Source organism: Typopeltis vanoorti, chromosome 2 (genome assembly GCF_054136105.1).
Source record: "Typopeltis vanoorti isolate ZY-2024b chromosome 2, IOZ_Tvanoo_1.0, whole genome shotgun sequence".
NCBI lineage: Eukaryota > Metazoa > Arthropoda > Arachnida > Uropygi > Thelyphonidae > Typopeltis > Typopeltis vanoorti.
In genome coordinates this window covers 147,607,499-147,631,481 of record NC_143550.1, presented here as the reverse complement: position 1 = coordinate 147,631,481, position 23,983 = coordinate 147,607,499, and the positions used below count along the sequence as shown (strand labels likewise).

The 23,983-nt window shown below is 37.2% G+C and overlaps 1 protein-coding gene across 1 annotated transcript in view; it reads left to right on the top strand.

Annotated features, from left to right (window-relative positions):
- LOC150109515 (DNA repair protein RAD51 homolog 4-like) overlaps window positions 1-23,983 on the top strand; it is a 120,302-nt gene that overhangs the window by 17,551 nt on the left and 78,768 nt on the right. The window contains exons 2-3 of the mRNA XM_090413397.1: window positions 845-963; window positions 5,264-5,345. Of these exons, the coding sequence (XP_090269523.1) occupies window positions 845-963; window positions 5,264-5,345 (201 nt within the window). The remainder of the gene's footprint in view (window positions 1-844; window positions 964-5,263; window positions 5,346-23,983) is intronic.

Genomic DNA, 23,983 nt, shown 5'->3' with positions numbered 1-23,983 from the left:
ACTGAGGCACGGCTGTTGCTGTTACCCCTCAGATGACATATGAGCAAATGAGCAGCTCTGCTTGGTGGTGGGGTGAGCCTGTTACTGAGGGGAACAACACTGAGTTTTTGGAGTTTGACCTGTACTTGAACATTCAATAAAGGTTGAAAGGTCTGGGTAGAGCCCTTCCCTTAATGCATAGCATTATACATGTCTGCAAAGAGATGTGCTTTGCATTACGGGAGATACTAAGACAAGTAGTGATGAGCGCCTTGTCCACCTTTACCACGAGTTGCTTCAGTCCTGAAGATACTTCAGGTGCAAACTTTGTTTGTCAACTGCATGTAGCACTTGCAGTTGACTCCCTGCACTTCCATGTCAGTATGGTAACACTGATTGTTGACATGGGATGGCCCAATTTATCAACAATTTGCTGAACAGATAGACCTGCAGCATGGCATTTCTCATTCTGTCTTTAGATGAAAAGATGTAGATACAGCTAGAATATACTGCTTGGAAAGGAGTCAGTGGACATCTTCATGGCCAAAGGTATCCATTGATTTCTTTCCAAGCAGTGTATTCTAGATGTATTTAGATCTTTTCATCTAAAGGGAATAATGGATATCAGCCAAGGCTTCTATTCATTCCTTAGGATAACAAATAGCCTTCCTAAAACTATTCCTTTTTATATAAATAACCAAAATCTATTTTTATATAATTGATTTATTAATAAGATGGGTTTGTTTGGATGCTAGAATTCTTATTTTTATTTATTTTTTAGTTATCATTTAGAGAAATGAATAGAGTTGTTCTAAGTTTTTATACCATATTTAGCATATTGTATTATTTTTTATTTGTTGGTCAGGATGTTGTTACCATTCGTCATATACTTTTGGCACGTTATTCTGCACCTCCACAGAATGCAGCTGATTTGTGTGGAAATTTGACTGCAACTTTGGCAATTCTAAATACAGGATGTAAAAGGTATGAATTTCTTTACTAGATAAGGAACAAACAGTTATTTACTGTCTAAAAGTTGCTTGCTTTTTATAGTAATCTACTTTTTTGTTATCTCCATCAGCCAGCTTTGTATTCATATAACCAGTTTGATATTCATCACTATTTGTTTTGATTTGCATAACAGAGTTGAATGTGGTATTATGTAAAATGTCATTGCAAAATCCAGCAGTATCATTGTGTAGCCATTTTCTGTATCTAACTCAGCTGTCACTCATCTCTTCAAAAAGCCATGCTTCCCCTTTCCTAGAGTATCATATTCTCATCCAACTGGTCCTGAATTCTCTATTTGACCAACTTTTCCAATCTTTTACAGCCATTCCCAAGTTACTATGTGGTCCACAATTTGCTACTGCAAATGAAATCCTCCATTATGCGAAGAAATTTTGTCCTCTTTTACACTGCCTTGAGACAGTGCTAGAGCTGAGACTTAAATTGAACAGCCAACTCAGAAGCATTGCCAGTTTGCTTGCACATTCTTACAAAACATGAGCTGATATCCCATCTAATCACACTACTCTATTTACAGTTTGATTCTACAATATCCTCAGAACCTCCAGTTCATCCACCTTGGTTCTCACATCAATTCCTGTCACATCTATCAGAGCAATAGCCTCACTTGGATGATATACTCTTGCAGAGTGGTCACTCAGTAACTCAACTATTCTGCCATCTTACTAACATTAGCACTTGTTAAACTTGTCTTTCTATAGTCATTCTTCCTCTTACTTGCCACACAACAAAAGAACTCTTTGGGATTTCCTTTGGTCTGCTCAGCTAGTTTCTTTTCATCATCTGATTTTGCCTTTCTTACCATGCTAGTCACCTTTCTCCTTATATGCCTTCCACAATGCTGTCTCTTTTTTGTAGCTCTGCTTAATGATACCACTAAGCAGAGCTACAAAAAAGAGACAGCTCTGCTTAATGATACCACTTAATGATACCACTATTCCATTTAAGCCCTACTTGATTAAGCTTGTATACAATCTGATAATGCTTCTTCTAGATATCCCTTGACTATCTCCCACGCACTGCTAACATTTTTCCTTTGCAGGTTTTTATGTCATATCACAGTTTTAAGGTTCTTTCTAAGCTTGTCATAATTACCTACCTTGTAGTTCCACATATACCCTCCCCACACACACTTTTTTTTTTTTTTTTTTTTTTTTTTGTGACAGACTATTTTTCATGTTTTGCATTCGCCCAAGTCAAGACCATATGATCACTCTCCCCAATCAGAGGCAATGTAGCCACCTTGGTTATGGATAGCTCTTGTGATCTTGTGACCAGATCCAACAGTTTCATACCACAAGTCCCTTTCATCACATGCTGCCTCATGTTATCTCTCAGTAGATGTATAAATTCCATTTTTCTTCTTGCCATGTTACAGTTTTTGTATGCTGATGCTAATTTGCTGATGCACATCTTCTTCATCACACCTGGTACTGCTGTCATCAGCAGTACCCCTACCCCTATCTTCACTGAAAATACTTAACCTTTTACATTCTATCCCTGTAACTACAGCTGCTATTAATGAAGTATCACTAGTGCCTGTAACTTTCGACAAAGTTGCACTAACCAATGTCAAAGACTGCTCCTTCTTTTTCGTGATACTTCTTACATTAGTATACAAAAACTGTATCATCCCCTTAGGTCCCCAACTACATTTATATCCTGAATTGACTACCCACATTTTATATTATTGCATGAGAGACTAATTTTTGCACATTTCGTTATTCTTACTCATCTCAAGGATGCCTCCACACACACACATTCATCTGCATTCATCCTAATTGCTTTAGTTTTTCCTGACTTTGGCTTTTGCATTCTCAGTAAACAAAATTCTCTCTAGACACCTAACTTCAAATTTATTTAAGTGCATCCATGAGAATTATGTGTATATAAATTCTTCCATCTGTCAAATTCAGGCTATAGTTTCACAAACTCTACATAAATTATTCTGCACAATCTGCACATTGATTTATTTGCTATCATCTCCCACCTCCTTGGTTCACCTCTATCATAGCATGTCAGGAAACTTGATCTTCATCCTCTCACTCTTCCTTTTTGTTTCTTCCAATAATCCCTTCACAGCCTCCCTCAAGACACCAGCCAAAACTATTAATTATTTTACTTTACCTCTCTTCATTCTGACGTCATTATATCCCAATTAACCACCTTACTGGCCATTATGGATCAAATATGCATCCTCATACGCTTCATATCCAGCATATATTTCAATGTAATATCAATGGTATTACAATTTTAATATGCATTTCGCATCCATGATAAACTGGACGTATATATACATCTTGGCCGGTAGCATGGTTAATTTTTGCACCAGGGAAACAAAATTTTATTATGCTTTCATTAAATACTCCTCTGATCATAGAATCTTCATACAGAATTTTCTCCTTACCCCATTTTTCTCATTTATTCGTATGATCTTGTTTCTTATCATTTTGGAGGCTTAATGGAAAGTATGCAGCACTCGGAAAGGATTAAAACAGACTTTAATACTTCCACTATTTTGTCTCAGTCACTGAGACATCTTCAGGGATTACAAAAAAAATAATGTAACATACACTCAAATACCACACAATACTAAGCTAACCACATGGGTGACTCTAAAGTCCTATCTAGGTGGTACACCCTCTATGGGTGATTGTAGGTGGCCCAGAATGTAAGGTGGGATCTCTGATGATTAATGTTTCCCAAATTTATTAAAGTCTGTTTTAATCCTTTCCGAGTGCTGTATACATTCCATTAAGCCTCCAACATGATGTTCTCATAGCATTTAAGCCTCAACACACAGATCTTGTTTCTTACTTTGGACCGCCTGCTTTTTTTTTTATTCTTCTCAGCTCTGCTAACCTCTTGCTGTTTCTGTGATTTTTCAGTTTCTTGCTTTGTCCTATGAAGGATTATACATAAGCATAGCGCACTGCTTCCTTATTGGGGTCCTCTTCTTTTTCTTTCTATTAACCTTTCACTACCATTAACATTAATTCCAATATTAACATTTTCCAGTCTGCCATCAATACTGTATACTATCACATGCCTCATTCTCTCCACCTGGCACTCACTCTTAAAACACTCACTAGTTTTGTTCTCCTTCCACAAAAATTTCAACTTTTGTGATGAATACATCTCTCACACACTGCACTAAACAAAATCATGTAAATTCAGTTAACGTAACAATCGTAAAAATGACTTATCTTTCACACGGCTCTCCATATCATATTTAATGATATTGGGAATGAATTCAGAGGGAATATCCAGTTTTTTGCTCTAAACTGAAAATGGCAATAGTTAGTAAAGATATGCAGAGATCTTGTGCTGATTTTGAAATAGACTGAAAGAATGGGCAATGGATACTGATGCCAGTTCAGTGTAAGGTTATGCACTTTGTGATGAAAAGATTACAAGCTGTGTATTATATTGATGGAACTGCACTGCAGGAATGAAAGTAGGAAATTCAGAGGACATATCGCAAAAGCATGCAAAATTGCTCAATTTGATTATTAAAAAAAATGCCAAAGAAGAAATAAGGAAGTTTCTCTCTTTTCATAAGGCATTTATGTGACCACATCTGAACTACTACACAGTTTGGTCACTTGGGTTTTTGAGAGTGAAAAGATTCTGAAGCCAAAGACAAAATTGGCGACAGGTCTGTGGGATGCTCCCTTTAAGGATAGATTAGGTTAGTTTAATTCAATTTAAGGATAGATTAAGGTTTGTCAGTTGCAGATAGAAATAATTTTCGTTTCTAACAAACAAATTTTGACAGAAACAAAAAAAGAAGAAATGTGATAGAAACATATGTTATTTAAGGGGTTTTATAGGATTGATGTAGAAGAAATCATTACATAATGAGTGAGAGAGAGAGAACAAGAGGTTCTCTCTTGTTCTCTCTCTCTATGGAGGTATTTGTGAGGTGTGTTGAAATGCACAAGGTATTCAAAGTCTGTTCAAATGTTTACTTTCCTGAAAAACAGTTTTCATCCCATTCTTCCCATTAAAGACCTTTATATACAAAAAGATCCTGTGTCATGTGTTTCATTTAATTAATATTTATATTATTTATTAAAATAACCATTTGAACTTTCCAGTTTCTTTAACGTATAGTTTGTAGTGTGATTATGTTTAAAGACTCAAATTGTTTCATCAATGCTCTTTTTGCAATTTTTTTTATTTTGAATTTATTATGTGTATTTTGTTCCTGATGACCAGGTTAATTTTTTTTTTTTTTTTTTTTTAAATATAGACTTGACAAATTGTTAGATGGTGGTATTTATACTGGAGAAATAACTGAAGTTGTTGGGCCACCTGGATGTGGTAAAACTCAAGTATGGTTATGGTTTATGTTATTTTCTTATTTTTTTATTTATTTATGATGTTATGTGTAAATATAGGTAATATGTTTTTATTAGTATATTTGCTAATATCTCTGAAGATTTTAAAATATGATAGTTTTTAAAAAATGGCACCATAAATCTGGCAGGACAAGGGTGCAGCGTTGAAAGCTAAGGATAACGATGTTGATATAAATAAAGAAATATTGACATATGAAATTTCTTAATATGAAAGAAAGTAAAAATGGGTTAGTTTATTACTGAGATACAATAGTAATGAGGAGTTAAGGAGGACAATGATAGCAAATGATTCAGTGTGCAGGCTATGCTGAAAAAAGAAGTGTGAGCTTTTGGATTAGTAGAGTGAATTTGATGATAGAAAAGATTTGTATAAGATGCATGCAGAAATATATGGACAAACAAGATATACTTCGCAAGGAATAGGTTTACTAAAGGGAGATGAAGCCTTTTGGTCAAAAAGACCTGGGTTCAATTCCCCTCCATGACTTGAGGAACCTTTATCTGGTCTCTTTCGACTAAAGGTGAGTTAACCGGTCTCATATAGAGTCAGAGCGGTTTTTTCACCCAGAAGCTTGGGTTTTTTTGTCCCTCAGAATAGGCAAACCAGCTCGTGAACACACATGAATCTGCATCATAAAATACATGCATAATCCCTCACTAGGAGGACTTAACCAGTCCTAAAGGATGGTGGAGGAATGTGGGTAAACCCACATACAAATTAAAAAAAAAAAAAAATTAAAGGTGATCATGTCCAAGCAGTTTGCTCATTTATAATAATGTTATGGCTGAGTTTGATAAAGGGAATGGATATGCTATGATACTATTGGACACATGAAAGGCTGTTGCATAAACTAAAGATGGAATTGGAATATAAACTCTTACTATGGGTAAGTGGGTGGCTGATAGATAGGTATCAGAAAGTGTATATGGGGAATGCGAATCTGCCAGATTTAAGGTGACTACTGGTGTGCCCCAGGGATCAATAAGTCCTTGGACCAATGTTGCTTAATCTATGTATTAATGATGCTAGGAAGGACCCGAGAGAGAGTGAGATCTTCAATTGTGTGCTGATGCAAAGATAGACAGGATAATCAGAGATTACTGATATACAGCATTTGCAGGGTGATTTGAATAGGCTGGGAGTATGGGCAAATAATAATGGTTATCATTTCATTGTTAGCAAATGTACACTTATGCACTTTGGCATGATGTGATACCCAAGCTTGTTATATTGGTAGGATTATGCTTGGAGTAACTAACAAGGTGACAGGTCTTTGAGTTATGTGATAAAAATTTTGAAGTTCAGAGGTCACGTAACAAAAATTACAAATCCAACTCATGTAATTGCAGTGTTGGATCTAACATTGATTCAACTCAATCAAACAAGTCATTTTGTTTCTTTACAAGGCCTGGATATGACCATACTTGGACTGCTTGTGCAGATTTGGGCTCCTGGGTTCCAAAGGGATAAAGAAGAGCGCTTTGGAAAGGCTTCAAAGATGAAATCAGGATTATGGAATGTAGATTATGAGAAATGAGAGTATGTGGACTGCAGGACAGAAGAAAGAAGGATGATATGATGCAGTCTATAAACTTTTGAGAGATCAGTTGATAAAATTTTTCATTGTATAGAAGGTGGGGAAGGACTGGGGGGGGGGCATCCATTGAAGCTAAGTTTGTGTGCGGTTAAAAAAAGGGATAAGAGCTGGGTTTTTCTGTCATAGAATACTGAATGAGTAGAGTAGAGTGAGTGTTGATGTAGTGAGTGTATCTACTGAGAATGAGTTTAAGAGAAAGTATGAAAGTATGGTAGTAAGCTAGTAAGAGCCTAGATAGTAAGAATCTAGAGCAGGTAGAAAATTTCACTACTTGGGAGGGGTAATTGAGTACAATGGGGAAATTGCAAAAGATATAAACAGATGAATCAGTCAAGCATCCCAAATTTTTGGATGACTAAATAAAATATGGAAATTAAGTGGTGTCAAACAAGTAACAAAGTAAGAATCTATGAGACAATGATCCTCCCAATACTTCTCTATGGAACTGAATGCTAGAATCTCAAAAACGCTGAAGAGAAAAAAATTATTAACTGTTGAAATGGATTGACTAAGAAGTGTACTCGGAGTATCTCTGCTGGATAGACTAAGAAATTAAGACATAAGGAAATGACTAAAACAAGAAATAATAATAGACAAAATCCAAGAAAGAAGGCTGCGATGGTTTGGCCAATAAGAAAGGTTACTCACTAAAGCCTTATATACAACGATGGAAGGTAAAAGATCCAAAGGATGGCCCAGAATTAGATGGATAGACAAAATAAAAGAGGACCTGAAAACCAAATCACCACAAGTGACACCAAACTGGACAGAATTGTTCGAACTCCTCAGGGACAGACAGAAGTGAAAAGAGTTCATTTGGCCTCACCATTATCCACATAAATGATGGAAGAGAGAAGAAGAATGAAGGTATGCTGATCTGTAGCCTTCCTCGATGAGTCCTTGAATCCCTGGAGGGCTAATAATAACAATAATATCTTACAGCTGTCAAGCTCGATTGCAAGATTGCTCAATTTTATTGAGCAATCTTGCAATCGAGCTCAATCTTACTGACTTCATAATGTCTTCTACTAGCTGTGCTTATGTTTTGATTAACGCATTGGTTGTATTTTGAATAATATGAATAATTAAAATTGAATTATTCATCTCGGTATTATCCTTACAAATGTCACTCAATTGATATATGCTGTTTTTGGTTATTGCTGGGTGATAACATGAAGTTTACTGCTTGGCAAGATATTATATATTTCATGGTTCTGAGCTATATTCTGGCTATATAAAACAATTCTAGCCAGTGAACATTTATGTTAATCTAACCCATATAAGGTTATAAAGCTAGAGTATGTTAACTGTGAGTGGAGTTAGATATTCTAAAAAAAAAAAAAAAAAAAAAAAAAATACATACTTTATAGACCAGACAGTACTTTTTCAAGTCACTTCATACTTCCAGTAAGAGTGATCTCATACTATATTATATTTGAAAAGATGTTCTATTCTTTTAATTTTTTTTATCCAACCGTAACGTTGCATGTGCAGTATCTTCATGAATAGTCTACTTGTATTATATAAAGGCTGTTGACTTCACATCAGTTGTTTCAGTATCCCATAACGCACAACACACTTCCTTTTAGATGTGTATATTGCTATGCATTATTGGAAGAGTCACTACCCAGACCCATTGTGGTCTCGCACTAGGAGTTGAAACCTCATCTTCTGTAAAAACTTTCACAAACATCGATATAGAATTATATACTATTTGGACCTCCATAACTCAGTCAGCAAACAACAATGCCATTTGATTGGATCCCCTCCATGTTGCACACCTGTTTGTGGCAGAGAGGACCTTCTAGTAATGGCTTGCCCTTTTCATTCTTCAACTTTTTCTATATTTTTTCCTCCCTCTATATTCTTTGCTCTGTTTCTCCTGTTTTTTTTTTTTAACTACCATCACTGTGATCTAAAATGGTGTGCCACTGTGTTTGCCTTGTCATGTGACCCATGGGAATCTGGAAAGAGGATCCTGTCAATCTTGCATCAGTCATTTTGGTCTCTGCTTTGTCAAGATGGGTCTTGGATGCTCATCTAGGATCAGTCAACTAATTTGCTTCCCTGCAAGGGTTAATGGTATTGCATATCATCCTTACTTTATACTCATCCAAACCTCTAATATTGATAAAAATCAGGATATCTCTACTGTCCTGTTAGGCTCTACATCTCTAATCCACTAAAATGGCAGAAATACGAGCATGCTCAAATTGCCTGTTGTTGTTCTGTCATCTGTGCTTAATGTATCAGGTAACCAAAAAAAGTTTGTGTGGTTTTTCATAATAAAAATTAATGAACTGCAGAAATTTTCATAAAATGTTTTATTCATTAAAATAAGCCCTTCACAATCTACAACTCTTTTGCAATGATATATGAGTTTGCAAATTCCACTTCAATGTCTGTTTTATTGCAGAACTGTTTATTTTGCATGTGATTGTCTAGCATGAAAAAAAAGTGATAATCGCTATTCTTATGATTAACTAGTCTTGGCTGTTTCTGAAGTAATGCATCCTGCACACACTTGATTTGCATCTAATAGATCTCTTCCATAATTGTTTGGCCTGCAGCGAGAAACTCGTAGTGGACAATACCGGCTCCAGTCCACCACATATACAAAGCATAGTCTTCTGGGGATGAAGCAACACAAACCTCATTGTCTTTCCTACCACCTGATAATTTCAGCATACGTGAACTTTATGATTGCGAGTGATTTTCTCGAGTGCATTAGTTGCCCAACCTATTTTGGTCTTTCTCCTGAAATAACTTCTACAATGATTCTTTTGAATGAAAACCTGCTTGCCTAGAAAATATGGCGGGTGCATTACTGAAAGACACCACTACCATCACCAGAAAAAAATTGGAAACTTCTCTATCCACCGAATGTAAATTAAATACAGGAACCGACCCTGACATACAGGGTGATGTATTGAAGATATTTCTAGAGAATCTCCCAAAATCAATAGACAAACACAAGGCAGACAAATGTAAGTCCTCATCTTCTCAGAAATTGGATAAGTCTACAAAGCCAAAAGAATAAAAAAATTCTTGCAGTTGTTTGAATGGATTCTGTTAAAATATTGATGATATCAAGGTTTTCTTCTTCAAAAACATAAACTGACCTATTTCTGTCTGCAGGAAGGATATTTAAGATCCAGTGAGGGAGTTATCTTAAGTCATTTCACTGTTATTCATAACGACAGAACTGGAGATGAATCTGCTCATGGAGGAGCCACTTATTCTTCTGAGCCACCCCTCCCCCCCCTTTTTCAGCATGTCCAGCTTAACACTATTCTGGTAGCCATTCACCTCTCAGTGGGATTTCTTATTACAATGTGTTACATTTATTTATCACTCTGTTCTGACTTAGGAATTTCATATTGCAACTACCTCAGTAGTTGCAATATGAATATAAACTTTAATTGATCCAAATACTGTGGAGTATTGCCAACATGAATGGGCAAGGCCATATTGTTGAGCATGTGCTTGACAATAACGCCTCTCTGTTCTTAATAATGGACACGATACATTCTTTCATATCCTAACACAGAGTTAAGGATGGGACAACAAAATCCTAGTTCCCACTCATATTTTGCAATAGAAGCTTATGACACTCTCGAGATATGGTTTATTAAATGACCTCTTTAATCTAGGCCTCAGAAATCATTTTCCTGTTTTTATGAAAAACTTTCTCTGTAGCCAAATGTGGCAAGTCTGAGTGAGAAGCATAATTTCTTTGCTATATTGCCAAGAAGAAGCTATTCTCAAGGCTCTGCCTTAAGTATGATGCATTTTGCCATCAAAGTAAACTCACTCACTGAACAACTTCCTCTCATGCTGTATATGTTGGTCCCTTCATAATTTGCTGTCATTCTTTAGCACAAGAGTCATTAAAAAGAATCTTCAGAAGCAGATGATAGTTTTTGTTCATGGATGACTGTTAGTAATGTTTCAAATTTTCAGCAGAAAAGTCTATGAACACTTCTGTCCAAAATGCATTCTTCATCCTGACACAGAGTTAAGGATGGGACAACAAAATTCTAGTTCTTGGAAATATTTTTGACGGAAAGCTTACATTCCTAGTAAGTAAGCAAGAGAGCATCAAATATCTTTTGCATCTCTCTACATAATAATGGGGCACTGATTGATATTTCTTGCTTCACTTTTATCGTGCTCATGTTTGCTCAGAGCTTGATTATGAGTCTCAAGTCCATACTTCTACAAAGGAGAACACTTTTCAATAGTTGGATCTTATCCATCATCAAACTGCTGGGTGCATTTCATACATTACTCATTCAAAAACTTTTTAATCCAGAGCAAATGAATCTACCTGTCACTTTGATGGAAACAATTGTCACTCAACGATGTTCTAAAAAGAAAGTTGTTATATACATCATATTCCCCCCTCCACACACACACACACACACACACACACATTGGGAAGTTCAATATTATGCACATCAGACTGTCATTCACCTGTTTGGTATGAGAAAGAGATTATGCAAGCTGTTGGCATGAATGTTATCATGTTCAGCACAGGTAATAGTGTCACCTGCACTGAACATGATAATATTCCTCCATATCAGGTTTGCACTCCATCATATAGCCTCTCACTGTGCTACCTAAGGAAGTTGCCAACTCATCATCAGCCTACCTGCAGCAGTTAACCAAGGTAGTGATGCCCACCCACACTTACACGAGCAAAATCAGAATACTCCGATTTCTTGTCTGTTTATACGTTGTTTGAATTTGAGACCTCTGTTGGTTGTACTTCTGTTTCTTTCCAGTCAAATTCCGCTTGAATGCAGTAACTATACTGCTGAGCTGCATAAATGAATCAACTGCCAAAAATGTGTAATTTATACTGTGCAAAATTGTGCAAAATCCATATCCAGTGCTTTATGATCTTGTATAAATATTGTATCAGATGAAGATCCTTAATTTTGATGTTTGATTTTGCAGGATAAGCCTTGTTGGAATGACACTGTAGATGCTGATGCTATGTCAGCTTATACTTTCTCTGTGTACTGTTTGTCTGTCTGCTATACAGACTTCATGAAAGTTCATAGGAGCAAAGTTAATTAATTAGCAGTAGTCATCCTGGCCAGAAGCACTAATAAATTAAAGAATTTAAGATATTGAGAAATTAAAGAATTAAAAGTATTAATTAAAGAATTTGTGGAAGGAAATTGAAACTGGAGAGAGAGAGAGAGAGTATGTATTAAGTGTTTTAAAAGTGAGTGTTTGTTAGGTGACGAGAATGCAACAGATACCAATGCTAAGATGGAAAGTTATGTTATTAATGTCAAACAAACAAACAAGAAAAACAAGTTAAGGAGAAAATTATGTATGGAGACTCAATGATCAGGGGAGTACTTAACGAAAGTATGACAAAATCGTGTTTCCTGGATGTAAAAATTCATGATATTAGCCATGCCATCTGGTTGCATAAAGGTAAGTTGAAGGAAATGATTGTCTTGGTTGGTACAAATGATTTGAGTGGTGAGAAGTATTCTATGAGTGAGGATGTAAAGGAGTTATTAGAAGAAGCAAAACAGAGTGAGTGAAAAAGTGAAGATTGAAAGTCTCCTACCACGCTATGATAGAGGCGAACTGAAGAGGAGGTGCATTGATAGCCAATAAGTCTATATGTAGATTGTGCAAAAGGAATGATATAAAATTTGTGGTCTCTGTTTGACAGAAAGAAGGATTTGTACAATGCTGACAGACTGCATCTAAATGGTTTTTTGTTGGTGTTAGGTGTCTGGAGAGAGAGAGAGTTTTGTTCACCGAGCATACTGAAGTGAAATTCAGGAAAACTTAAGCAATTAGGGTGGAAGCAAGTGAGTTTGTGAGAAGGCATCCATGAAGCGAGTGAGTGTGAGAATGCCAAGTGAGGAATCTGGCCTTTGAACAGGACTAACCTATTCAAATATTGAATAGGTTAGTCAATTCAGAAAGTAAAAGTGGGCGGAGGAATAAAGAGATGTTGCCATTTTTATATACTAATGCCAGAAGTATCAGGAACAAGAGGGATGAGTTTTTGGCATTAATTAGTGCAACCTCGCCAAACGTTATAGGCATTAGTGAGACTTGGCTAACAGCAGATGATGTAGTTACATCAATTGAATATGAAGGGTTTAGTATTTTCAGGAAAGAGAGAGAAGATAGGATGGGGGAGGAGTACTACTGATGATAGCAGATGAAGTGCAACCAAAAAGAATAGGAGACCGGGGGGGGGGGAAGGTTGGCTGTTCATTTGAAGCAATCTGGTGTGAGATTAAGGCCAGTGAGACAAAATATACAGTTGGTTGTTGCTATAGGCCAGGGAATTTCACACATGATCTGGAAGACATGCATTGCCAAATTAGTACAATGAGTAAAGGTCAAGTGGTTATTTTGGGGAACTTCAACTATGGAGATATAGACTGGAAGGAAGAAAGATTACACGTCAGAAAGGAAATAGAATTTATGCATCTGCTGAGGGATAATTACTTAAGACAGCATGTGATGGAGGTGACTAGGGGTGGGAGAGTATTGGATCTGGTTATATGAAGAGCTATCCATAGCCAAGGTAACAGCATTGCCTCCATTTGGTGAAAGTGACCATACTGTCTTGAATTGGGAGATTGTAAAACATGATGAATATTCTATCAAGAAGAGGTATTTGTGGAACTACAAGGCAGATGATTATGACATGCTTAGGAAAGAGCTTAAATCTGTATCATGGCATAAAACACTGCAGGGTAAGGATGTTAGTAGTGCTTGGGATATAGTTAAGGATCATCTGGAGTAGTGATTCTTAACCTTTTCAAAGTCACAGAACACTTTTGATTATAACAAAAAATTGAGGAACACTGAAAGCATCATAAAACACAATAAAAATATGCATGGAGTTGCCTTTACAATGGAACGTGTTTTAATGTGATACTTTAGCTTGTCGGCTTTTGGATTTCAGCAGTATCAGGTCTAATATGTGATATAGCTACCCTCATCTCTTGGTCTATATTAGCAAGTCTTTAACGCTTTTCAGTTTTTATATTGGTTAATATTGAGAAACCGAGCTCACACAAATGATGTTGAAAACTGTAACAAAATTTTCAGTGCACTTATGGAGAGAGCTGGGTATTCGGCTTGGACAAAAATCCAAAATTCCTCAAGAGTTATTTCAGAGATTTTCATTTTTAGAGTACGATCTGTTGACAAGGTAACTAATTGTTCTTCTTGTAACGAAAATTCACAACTCGATCTATTAGCTGTGCCAAATGGATTTCGTATCCAATCATAATTGTGTGTATTTAAGGAAGGAAAGTAACTTGAAATCTTTTCTTCCAATATTATTAAATGTTCTGTTATAACAGAAATAATTCCCTCGACATTTTTATTATGGAGCGAAGGAAACATATCTATTGTATTATTTTTTGATATGCGGTTTTTCCAAAGAAATAGAGATCAGAGTAGCCGGTTACACTTAGACTGTGTCATGTGACACTTTCACCAGCGGAACACTTGTAACCAGTTCGTGGAACACAAGGGTTCTGGGGAACACCGGTTAAGAACCACTGATCTAGAGAAATCAGTATTAACTTGTATACCTAGGATAAGGAGGGTTAATTGGATAGGAGTTAGATGGACTGGATGATTAATATCGTTAAACACGAGTTGCATAAGAAGAAAATGCTGTGGAGAGTTATATAAAGAGAAAGGTCACCAGCAAACTCATGAACAGGATTAGGCAAGAAAGTGACCAGCATATTAAGAAAGGCAAAATCATATTATGAGAAGAATCTAGCCAAGCAGGCCAAAGGAAATCCCAAAGAGTTCTTTCATTATGTGGCAAGTAAGAGGAAGAATGAATATGGAAGATTAACCTTAATGAGTGATGATGGTCACAAGGAGATAGAAGCAGATAAAATAGTTGAGTTACTGAGTGACCACTTTGCAAGGATAAGGATGTTAGTAGTGCATGGGATATAGTTAAGGATCATCTAGAGGAATCAGGAATCATCTAGGATGAGGTGAGCTTACTGCTTTAACCTACATGACAGACACTAATGTGAGAACAGAGGCAGATGAATTGGATTCTTAAGACATTGCAGAATCTCAATGTAAATACAGCTGTGGGATTAGATGGGATATCAGTTAGGGTTTTGCAAGAATGTGCAAGGGAAAGTGGCAATGCCTTTGACTAGTCTGTTTATTTTAAGTCTCAGCTCTGGTAAAGTTGCAATTGAGACTGGAAAGAGGGCAAAATAATTCCTTTGCATAAAGGGAGGGTCTAAGACTAGAGTAGCAAATTATAGGCCAATCATTATCTCAGGCATGGTGGTAAAAGTACTAGAAAAATTGGTAAAAAAAGAGAATTCAAGAGAGGATAAATGCTGTATTGTGGGTCAACATGGCTTTGTGAAGGGTTGGTCATGCCTTAGTAATTTACTAACTTTTTATAATAGAGTAACATCTGAGTTGGATAAAGGAAATGACTACACAATGATTTTGCAGGATACCACTTGGAACTCTGTTATGCAAATTAGAAGAAATGGGGATGGATAGGACATTGTAAATTAAAGATACCAAGAAATTATATACTTGGTTTAATCCTTTGTCCAAGTGTAATCAAACAAAGTGTGCACCTGAAATATTTTCAGGACTGTGGCAACTCATATAAAGAAGCTAATGACTTCACATCACTTGCCTTAGTATCCCATAATGCAAAGCACATATCTTTGCAGACATGTATAATACTATGCATTATGGTAAGGGTCACTACCCAGACTGGTTTCAACCTTTATTGAGGTGAAAAAGTAAAGGGCCTAGAGTAGTTAGTATAGAGGTGCAAGAGATCCTGATAGAAACGGCCTCGGCTCTTTTCTATCATCATATAGCCAAAAGCTATCAGTTTTCCTTTATCACTTCTCACATAAAGATGATCAACCAAAAGACCAATTGCATGATTTATAGAAGTTGATGACTTCACATCACTTGCCTTAGTATCCCATAATGCAAAGCACATATCCTTACAGTTATATATAATGCTATGCATTATGGGAAGGGCACTACCCAGACCAGTTTCAACCTTTTTTGAGTTCTCACCAGTGGAAGCCAGACACAGAAGTGATGCTAAGGTTGAAGTAACGCAGAAGGCATATTTTCATATCCAAGTAGCCAAAAGGTGTGACAACTTATTATTAAAATGCTCTGGATTAGAAATAGGTGTAGGAAGTTTTTCCACTTGGTTATACTATAAATTAGAGATTCCAGAAAATTATATACTTGATTTAATCCTTTATCCATTTAATAGTATGTGAAAATATGACTTCTGCATTACTTCAACCTTAGTATCACCTATAGGTCGAAACCAGTCTGGGTAGTGGCCCTTTCCATAATGCATAACAATTTACATATCTGCAAGGATATGTGCTTTGCATTATGGGATACTAAGGCAAGTGATGTGAAGTCATTAGCTTCTTTATGAGTTGCCCCAGTCCTGAAAATACTTCAGGTGCAAACTTTGTTTATACTAGGATGAAGGATTAAACCAAGAATATAATTTCTTAGTACAGTAAAACCCCGAAGTTACATGGTAGGTGGAACCAACAAAAAGCGCATAAGTAGAGTTCGTGTAACTCAGAGTATAATTTTGCATGTAATTTATATATATATATACAAACATACAATTGGGACCAAAGGTTTACAAAAACACCTATATTTTTTAAGAAATATAATCATAATTGTAGTTTTTCGTACATAAAAAAAAGAAAGTTATTTCTATGTCGATGGTTTCATAAAATCTAGTAGATTCGTCTGACAGCATGATGTCTTTTTCTTGTCACGCAAAATTTCTTCATAGCAAGCTAATGAGTTTTTTATTCCTTGCCTTGTGGCTATAAATTGTTCCTCGGGTAGAATCTATGTCCTCCAAAATCTGTAAACCTTTCTTTTATGATTGTTCTTACTGTGGATTCCTGTAGATCGAACTTCTTTGCTAGCTCACAAATTTTCATTCCGCCTTCAAAATCCTTAATAATGTTGAGTTTTGTTTCCAAAGTCGATGTTTTTCTTTTCTTGCTAGCTGTAGAAGAATCGGACTTGCTTCTTTTGGATGACATTATTATTTTTTATATGATAAAATTTTTATCAAGAACATAATAACATTAAACAGTCGCAAGGTTTGTAGACTATAAAAATTGTGTATGAATGGAGACCGTGCATAACACATCAGTGCTTGTTCACAGCATATGCGACACTGGTGAATGCGACCGGCACCTGAAAGATACAACTAGTGGCGAGGCGTGAAGCGGGACGAGAATACATACATATAAGAAACCGCGTAACTCCAGATTCGCATAAGTCGGGATAGCGTAAGTTGGGGTATGACTGTATCTTTAATTTATAGTATAACCAAGTGGAAAAACTTCCAACAACGTATATGACAATGGTTAATTGTATAAGAGAGTGCCTTCTGGACAGAAATCAAAACATGGTATATGGACAGGCAGAATTGAGGTGAAAACAATTTTGACTCTGTCGAGTCTTGTCAGCCCTGCAACCCCATGAAGGAACCTCATTTCAGCTGCTTGGATTCATGTCTGCATTTTTTCGGTCATTACCCAACTCTCATGACCATAGGTGAGAATGGGGACATAGACTGTATTGAAGACAGCCATCTTTGCCTTCTGGCTTAACTCCCGCTTCAATACTACCGAATGGCGAAGCTCCCACAATATTGAGCTTGCTAAGCCAATTCGAGTATCTAGCTCCACATCCCATTTTCCATCATTTGTGAATATGGACCCGAGGCATTTAAACTTCTCCACCTGCCTCATTGGGACTCCACTTACATGTAGAGTGTACTGGGATGGTGGTCTTGAGACCACAAATGTTTCAGTTTTGGCCACACTGATTTTCATTCCGGTGTCTGCACAAACAGCTACAAACCTATCCAGGATCTGCTGGAGGTCATCTGTGGACGAGCTAAGCAGAACTAGGTCATCTGCAAAAAGCAGACGTCCAATGCTACATCTTCCAATTCTGACACGCTCACTGCCTCGGCTGTGCCTATCAATCCAGTCCATAAATATTATGAAAAGGAGGGGTGACAGAACACACCCTTGGCAGAGGCCAACGGAGACTGTGAAAGGTTCAGACTTTGTGCTGTTTACCCTGACACAAAACTCTGAGCATTCATACAGGGACTTGATGGCAGCTAATAGTTGGCTATCCACTCCATACTCCTGTACTACTTTGCCAAAGCTTATCCCGAGGAACCCGGTCATATGCCTTCTCCAAGTCCACAAAACGTGTAAACATTCTTGGCATATTCCCAAGATTTCTCAAAGACTTGCCTTAAAGTCAAGATTTGGTCAGTTGTGCTTCTACCAGGACGAAAGCCACATTGTTCTTCCTGGAACTTTGACTCAACGATGCTCCTGCACCGTCTTTCCAAGCACTTAGCATACACTTTTCCAGGCAGGCTGAGCAGAGAGATGTCACGATAGTTACTGCAATCCTTCTGGTCTCCCTTCTTGAAGACTGGTATTATTATGCCTGTCTGCCATTGCTTTGATGCTCGCCCAGATATCCAAGCAGCCTGACATGCTCGAGTCAGAGAGAACACCATCTCGATTAGACTCATCTAATCGAGATGGTGTTCTAATTCTGTACTCTATTATAAAATGTGAATATATTTATTTATTCATATGGGGTTCCTCATTCGTCCCATAGGACTGGTTGAACCCTCCTAATGAGGAATTAATTATGAATTTGTGACTGTAGATCTGCGTATGTTCACTGGCCGGTTTGCTTGTTCTGAGGGACGAAAAACCCGAGTTTCCAGGTGAAAAAAAACCCCTCTACCTCCGTATGAGACTGACTAACTCACCTTTAGTCGAAAGAGACCAGTAAAGGTTCCTCACATCATGGACAGGAATCGAACCCATGTCTTTCCAACCAGAGGGCTTCGTCTATACTGACTGAGCCACGGAGGCTCATAAAATGCGAATAAGTTACTAAGACAAGACCTACCATTTACAAAACCATTATTCTACCCACTATAGAGTATTGCATCCCTATCCACCCACTGTTGTATTTTATCTTTCACCAAATTTTCCAAAATTTTAACAACCACTCTCAACATATTAATTAGTCTGTAGTTTGCTACCTCTGTCTTGGAGCCACCTTTCTGCAATGCTAATAGTTGGCTATCCACTCCATACTCCTGTACTACTTTGCCAAAGCTTATCCCGAGGAACCCGGTCATATGCCTTCTCCAAGTCCACAAAACGTGTAAACATTCTTGGCATATTCCCAAGATTTCTCAAAGACTTGCCTTAAAGTCAAGATTTGGTCAGTTGTGCTTCTACCAGGACGAAAGCCACATTGTTCTTCCTGGAACTTTGACTCAACGATGCTCCTGCACCGTCTTTCCAAGCACTTAGCATACACTTTTCCAGGCAGGCTGAGCAGAGAGATGTCACGATAGTTACTGCAATCCTTCTGGTCTCCCTTCTTGAAGACTGGTATTATTATGCCTGTCTGCCATTGCTTTGATGCTCGCCCAGATATCCAAGCAGCCTGACATGCTCGAGTCAGAGAGAACACCATCTCGATTAGACTCATCTAATCGAGATGGTGTTCCATCTCTTTGGATGTCCACAACTGCTGGGCCACCCGGGTTAAGAAGGCTCTCAAAGTATTCCCTCCATCTGTGGAAGATATCCTTCTCGGTTGTTAAAAGTGCACCATCAGAGGCCTTAATTGCCCTTGCTGTGCACAATTTCCTCCCTTGAAGATGGCAGATAGTCTGCCAGAATACTTTGTTTGCATTTGCATAGGATGAGTCTAATCTTTCTCCAAAGGATTCCCAAGCCTTCTGCTTTGCTGTCTTTACTGCCTCAGCAGCAGCTTTTCGTGCCTCAGCATACCGCAAACACATCTCAGGTGACCCGACCATAAGCCATGTTAAGTAGGACAAGTTATTCATTTCGGGAAAAATTGATTACAAGCCGCACATCACATTAATGGCACTACTCCAGGAAATAGATGAATCTAGAGATTTAGGGGTAGTTGTACACAGAGAGTTAAAGTTTAGAGCAGCGCTTCCCAAACTGTGGGCCGCGGCCCCCTTGGGGGGTCGTAGGTTTTGTTGAGGGGGGGGCCATGAAATAATGAAAACAAATTTAAAATGTTTTAAGACTAAGTAGATTTTTTTTTATTTTAAAAGAAACGTATTTAACTTTTATTATTATTATTTCTTTTTTGTTATTTTTTATATTTTAATGCAAAAATTCACACATTGGTGTTGGTTCACAAACTTTGCTTCCTGCGTATTTCGGTGCTTAATGAATATTAGTAAATATTGTTTATTCATATGTTTCATTTCAAAGCAGTGGTTAATTGTGTTTACTTCGAATGCTCTCCAGGGAAGCTCCAAATCTTCCTGTCCCTTTCATCACGCATTCGTAATCGGGAACTGTTGATATTGACTTTATATACATATCAAAACTCGTTTTATATTATCACTGTCATCTGTTACCAATAAAAGTTTCACATATACCTCACACATGAAAAAAAGCTTAAACAAGTTCATGTGGGGAGATAAAACTCCCTTGCAGTGGTAAACAACACCCCTCCGTAACAACCACTATACTGCAGAGGCAATAAAAACAAGTACTTTTATTATGCCAGTGAATAAGGTATGAGGAGTCTGTGTAATATATTTCTCAACAAATAGTGCAATTAGAGACAACTGGGATAAAAACACACTAATTAATGAATCACATGTCCCCTCATACAGAAACTATGCTGTATAGACTGAAACAAAACCATATGTTGCATGGACAAACACGGTATATAACTAAAAACTATTGCTATTAGTTAGATGTGTGTGAGTTCGATTTCCCAAGGCAGCAATAAAATTCAACCGAACGTGTTAAAATTCGTAAAAGTGTTAAAACTAAGTAATATATATATATATATATATATATATATATAATGAATGTTATGGCAGTTTCACATATGGAATTCGGTTGAAGAGAGTTAGCATTTCAACTCAATTGTCAGCTATGCTTTTATCTTTCGGTTGCGCGATCTTTTGTTAATACCTCACCAATCACATGCACATCTTAATAACCTGCCTTTGGTGTCTGTTTCGCGTTAGGCTTAATTACCATAAAGGGAGAAAAGTCACAAAAGAGAAAAATGTTCCTGGTCCGGGGATTCCCTTATTCAGGTAATATTCACTAATTTCATGTTATCAGTCTGTGGTGTGCCAGTATCGGCAAGTGGTGATATTATTTGATCTATTCTACATTAAAAAATTTAACCTTGAGATGGATAAGTGGCTGATAAAAAATATAAAAAAAATCCCGCGAACAATCAGAAGAAGCAGAAACAGATTCAAAAAAAAAAAAAAAGGACAGTATTTCATATTTTACCAGAACAGCCCGCATCGTCTTCAGAACCAAACGGTAAGAGGCAAAAAATGTAATATATGCATTTGATTTTTGCAATATTCGCTGTGTATGTTTTGTATTGAATATAAATACAATAAATATTATAATAATATATGTCTCTATTACGATTTTTTTTCGAGGGGGGCCGTGAAATATTTTAATTTTTGCAAAGGGTGGCCCTGACATCTAGAAGTTTGGGAAGCACTGGTTTAGAGGACATGTTGCTAACGTTGCTAAGATAGCCTATAACATTATTTGGCTATTGAAGAACACATTAACAAGTAGAGATATGGAAGTTGTCATTCCTCTTTATTGAGGCCTTGATATGCCCATATCTGGAATACTGTGCTCAAATTCTGTTCCCTGGGTTTCTCGGGGATGAGGAAGCAGTGGAGAGGATTTAGAGGTAGGTGACCAAGATGATGAGTGGCCTGTGGAATGTGTCCTATGAGGGTAGATTGAAGGTGTGTGGATTGCAGAAGTTGGTTGATGGAGAAAAAGAGGGCATATGATAAAAACCTTTAAGTTGCTTAAAGGGTTTTATAGGATAGATGCAGGGGAAATGTTTCAGCACTAGAGGGATCAGAACAAGGGGGTCATCCTTGGAAGTTGAATAAAGGTGTAGTTAATAGGGGTGTGAGAACATCCACTCCACCATATACTCTTTGGTGTCTATCTGTCAGCTACTTACCTATCCATGCTACTAGCCTCATATTCATTCTCATTTGCTCCAGTTTTTGTAAGTTTTCCCATATGGTATTCTTCAAATACCTTGGCATCAAGCTGTATCATGTTGTAGCCATTACGTTTATCCAATTCTGTACTCTATTATAAAATGTGAATATATTTATTTATTCATATGGGGTTCCTCATTCGTCCCATAGGACTGGTTGAACCCTCCTAATGAGGAATTAATTATGAATTTGTGACTGTAGATCTGCGTATGTTCACTGGCCGGTTTGCTTGTTCTGAGGGACGAAAAACCCGAGTTTCCAGGTGAAAAAAAACCCCTCTACCTCCGTATGAGACTGACTAACTCACCTTTAGTCGAAAGAGACCAGTAAAGGTTCCTCACATCATGGACAGGAATCGAACCCATGTCTTTCCAACCAGAGGGCTTCGTCTATACTGACTGAGCCACGGAGGCTCATAAAATGCGAATAAGTTACTAAGACAAGACCTACCATTTACAAAACCATTATTCTACCCACTATAGAGTATTGCATCCCTATCCACCCACTGTTGTATTTTATCTTTCACCAAATTTTCCAAAATTTTAACAACCACTCTCAACATATTAATTAGTCTGTAGTTTGCTACCTCTGTCTTGGAGCCACCTTTCTGCAATGGTACTATCTTACTCCCTTTCCACTCCCAACCCTGCCAGCACTGTGACTTAGAGTGGACAACTTCGTCAAGGGCAATGCCTATTTGTGTGCTACACAGGCTGATATGCCATTCAGTCCCACTGCTGTGTTTACATTCATATTTTTTAATATGCTGAAGACCTCCTGTTCATCTACCTCAATGTTGATATGCATCTCTGTAATATCGGCAACTGTAAAATCACCATCTGGATGATACACCTTTGCAAACTGATCACTCAGCAACTCAACTATTTCTTTTGGTTCTGTTGCATTCCTATCATGAGCATTGTTTAAAGTTATTCTACCATAGTCATTTTTGCTCTTACTTGCTACATAACGAAAAAAACTTTCAGTTTGCTTTGGTCTGTTTAGCTAATTCTCTCTCGTAGTCTGATTTGGCTTTCCTTATCATACTAGCCACCCTTGCACTTTGTACTGCTCATGAGTATGCGGATCACTTTTTTCTTTATATTTCCTCCACAATGTTTTTTTTTTTTTTTTGCAACTTTTGCTTTATATCCCTATTCATCTACTTAATTCCAACTTGGTTTATCTTCCTGACTTCGGGTATGCAGTCTGACACTGCTGCTCTCAAGCCATCTCTGATCATTTGCCATGCACTACTGATATTCTTTCCTTGTAACTTCTCAAGCCATGGCACTGTTCCAAGATGACTCCTGAGTCTCTCATAATCATTAGCCTTATGTTTGAACATAAACCCCTTCTTGACATTGGTCATTAGCCTCTGTATATGAGTCGTCCAGTCATGAAATTACTTCACACACAAACTTTGTTTGCTTACACTTGGATAATGGATTAAACCAAGAAAATAATTTCTTTGCATCTTTAATTTGTAATATAACTGTGTGGAAAAACTTTCAACGTCTATCTCTATTTCAGAGTATTTTAGTAATAAGTGTGACACCTTTTGGCTACTTGTATGTGGAAATATGACTTCTGTATTATTTCAACCTTGGTATCACTTCTAAGTCTGGCTCCCACTAATGAGACCTCAGTAAAATGGGATCTCGGAACCATTCCTTTGAACTAACCCCTAAGAGAGAACCCCCTCATTACATTTGGAATTCCCTTCTCCCATATTCAATGTTACCAGTTCAATAACTTATATACAAGAACTTTGAAACCTTAGAAGACTGGAAAATAGGGCCACTTTCCTTTTCTTCTAAAGCCAT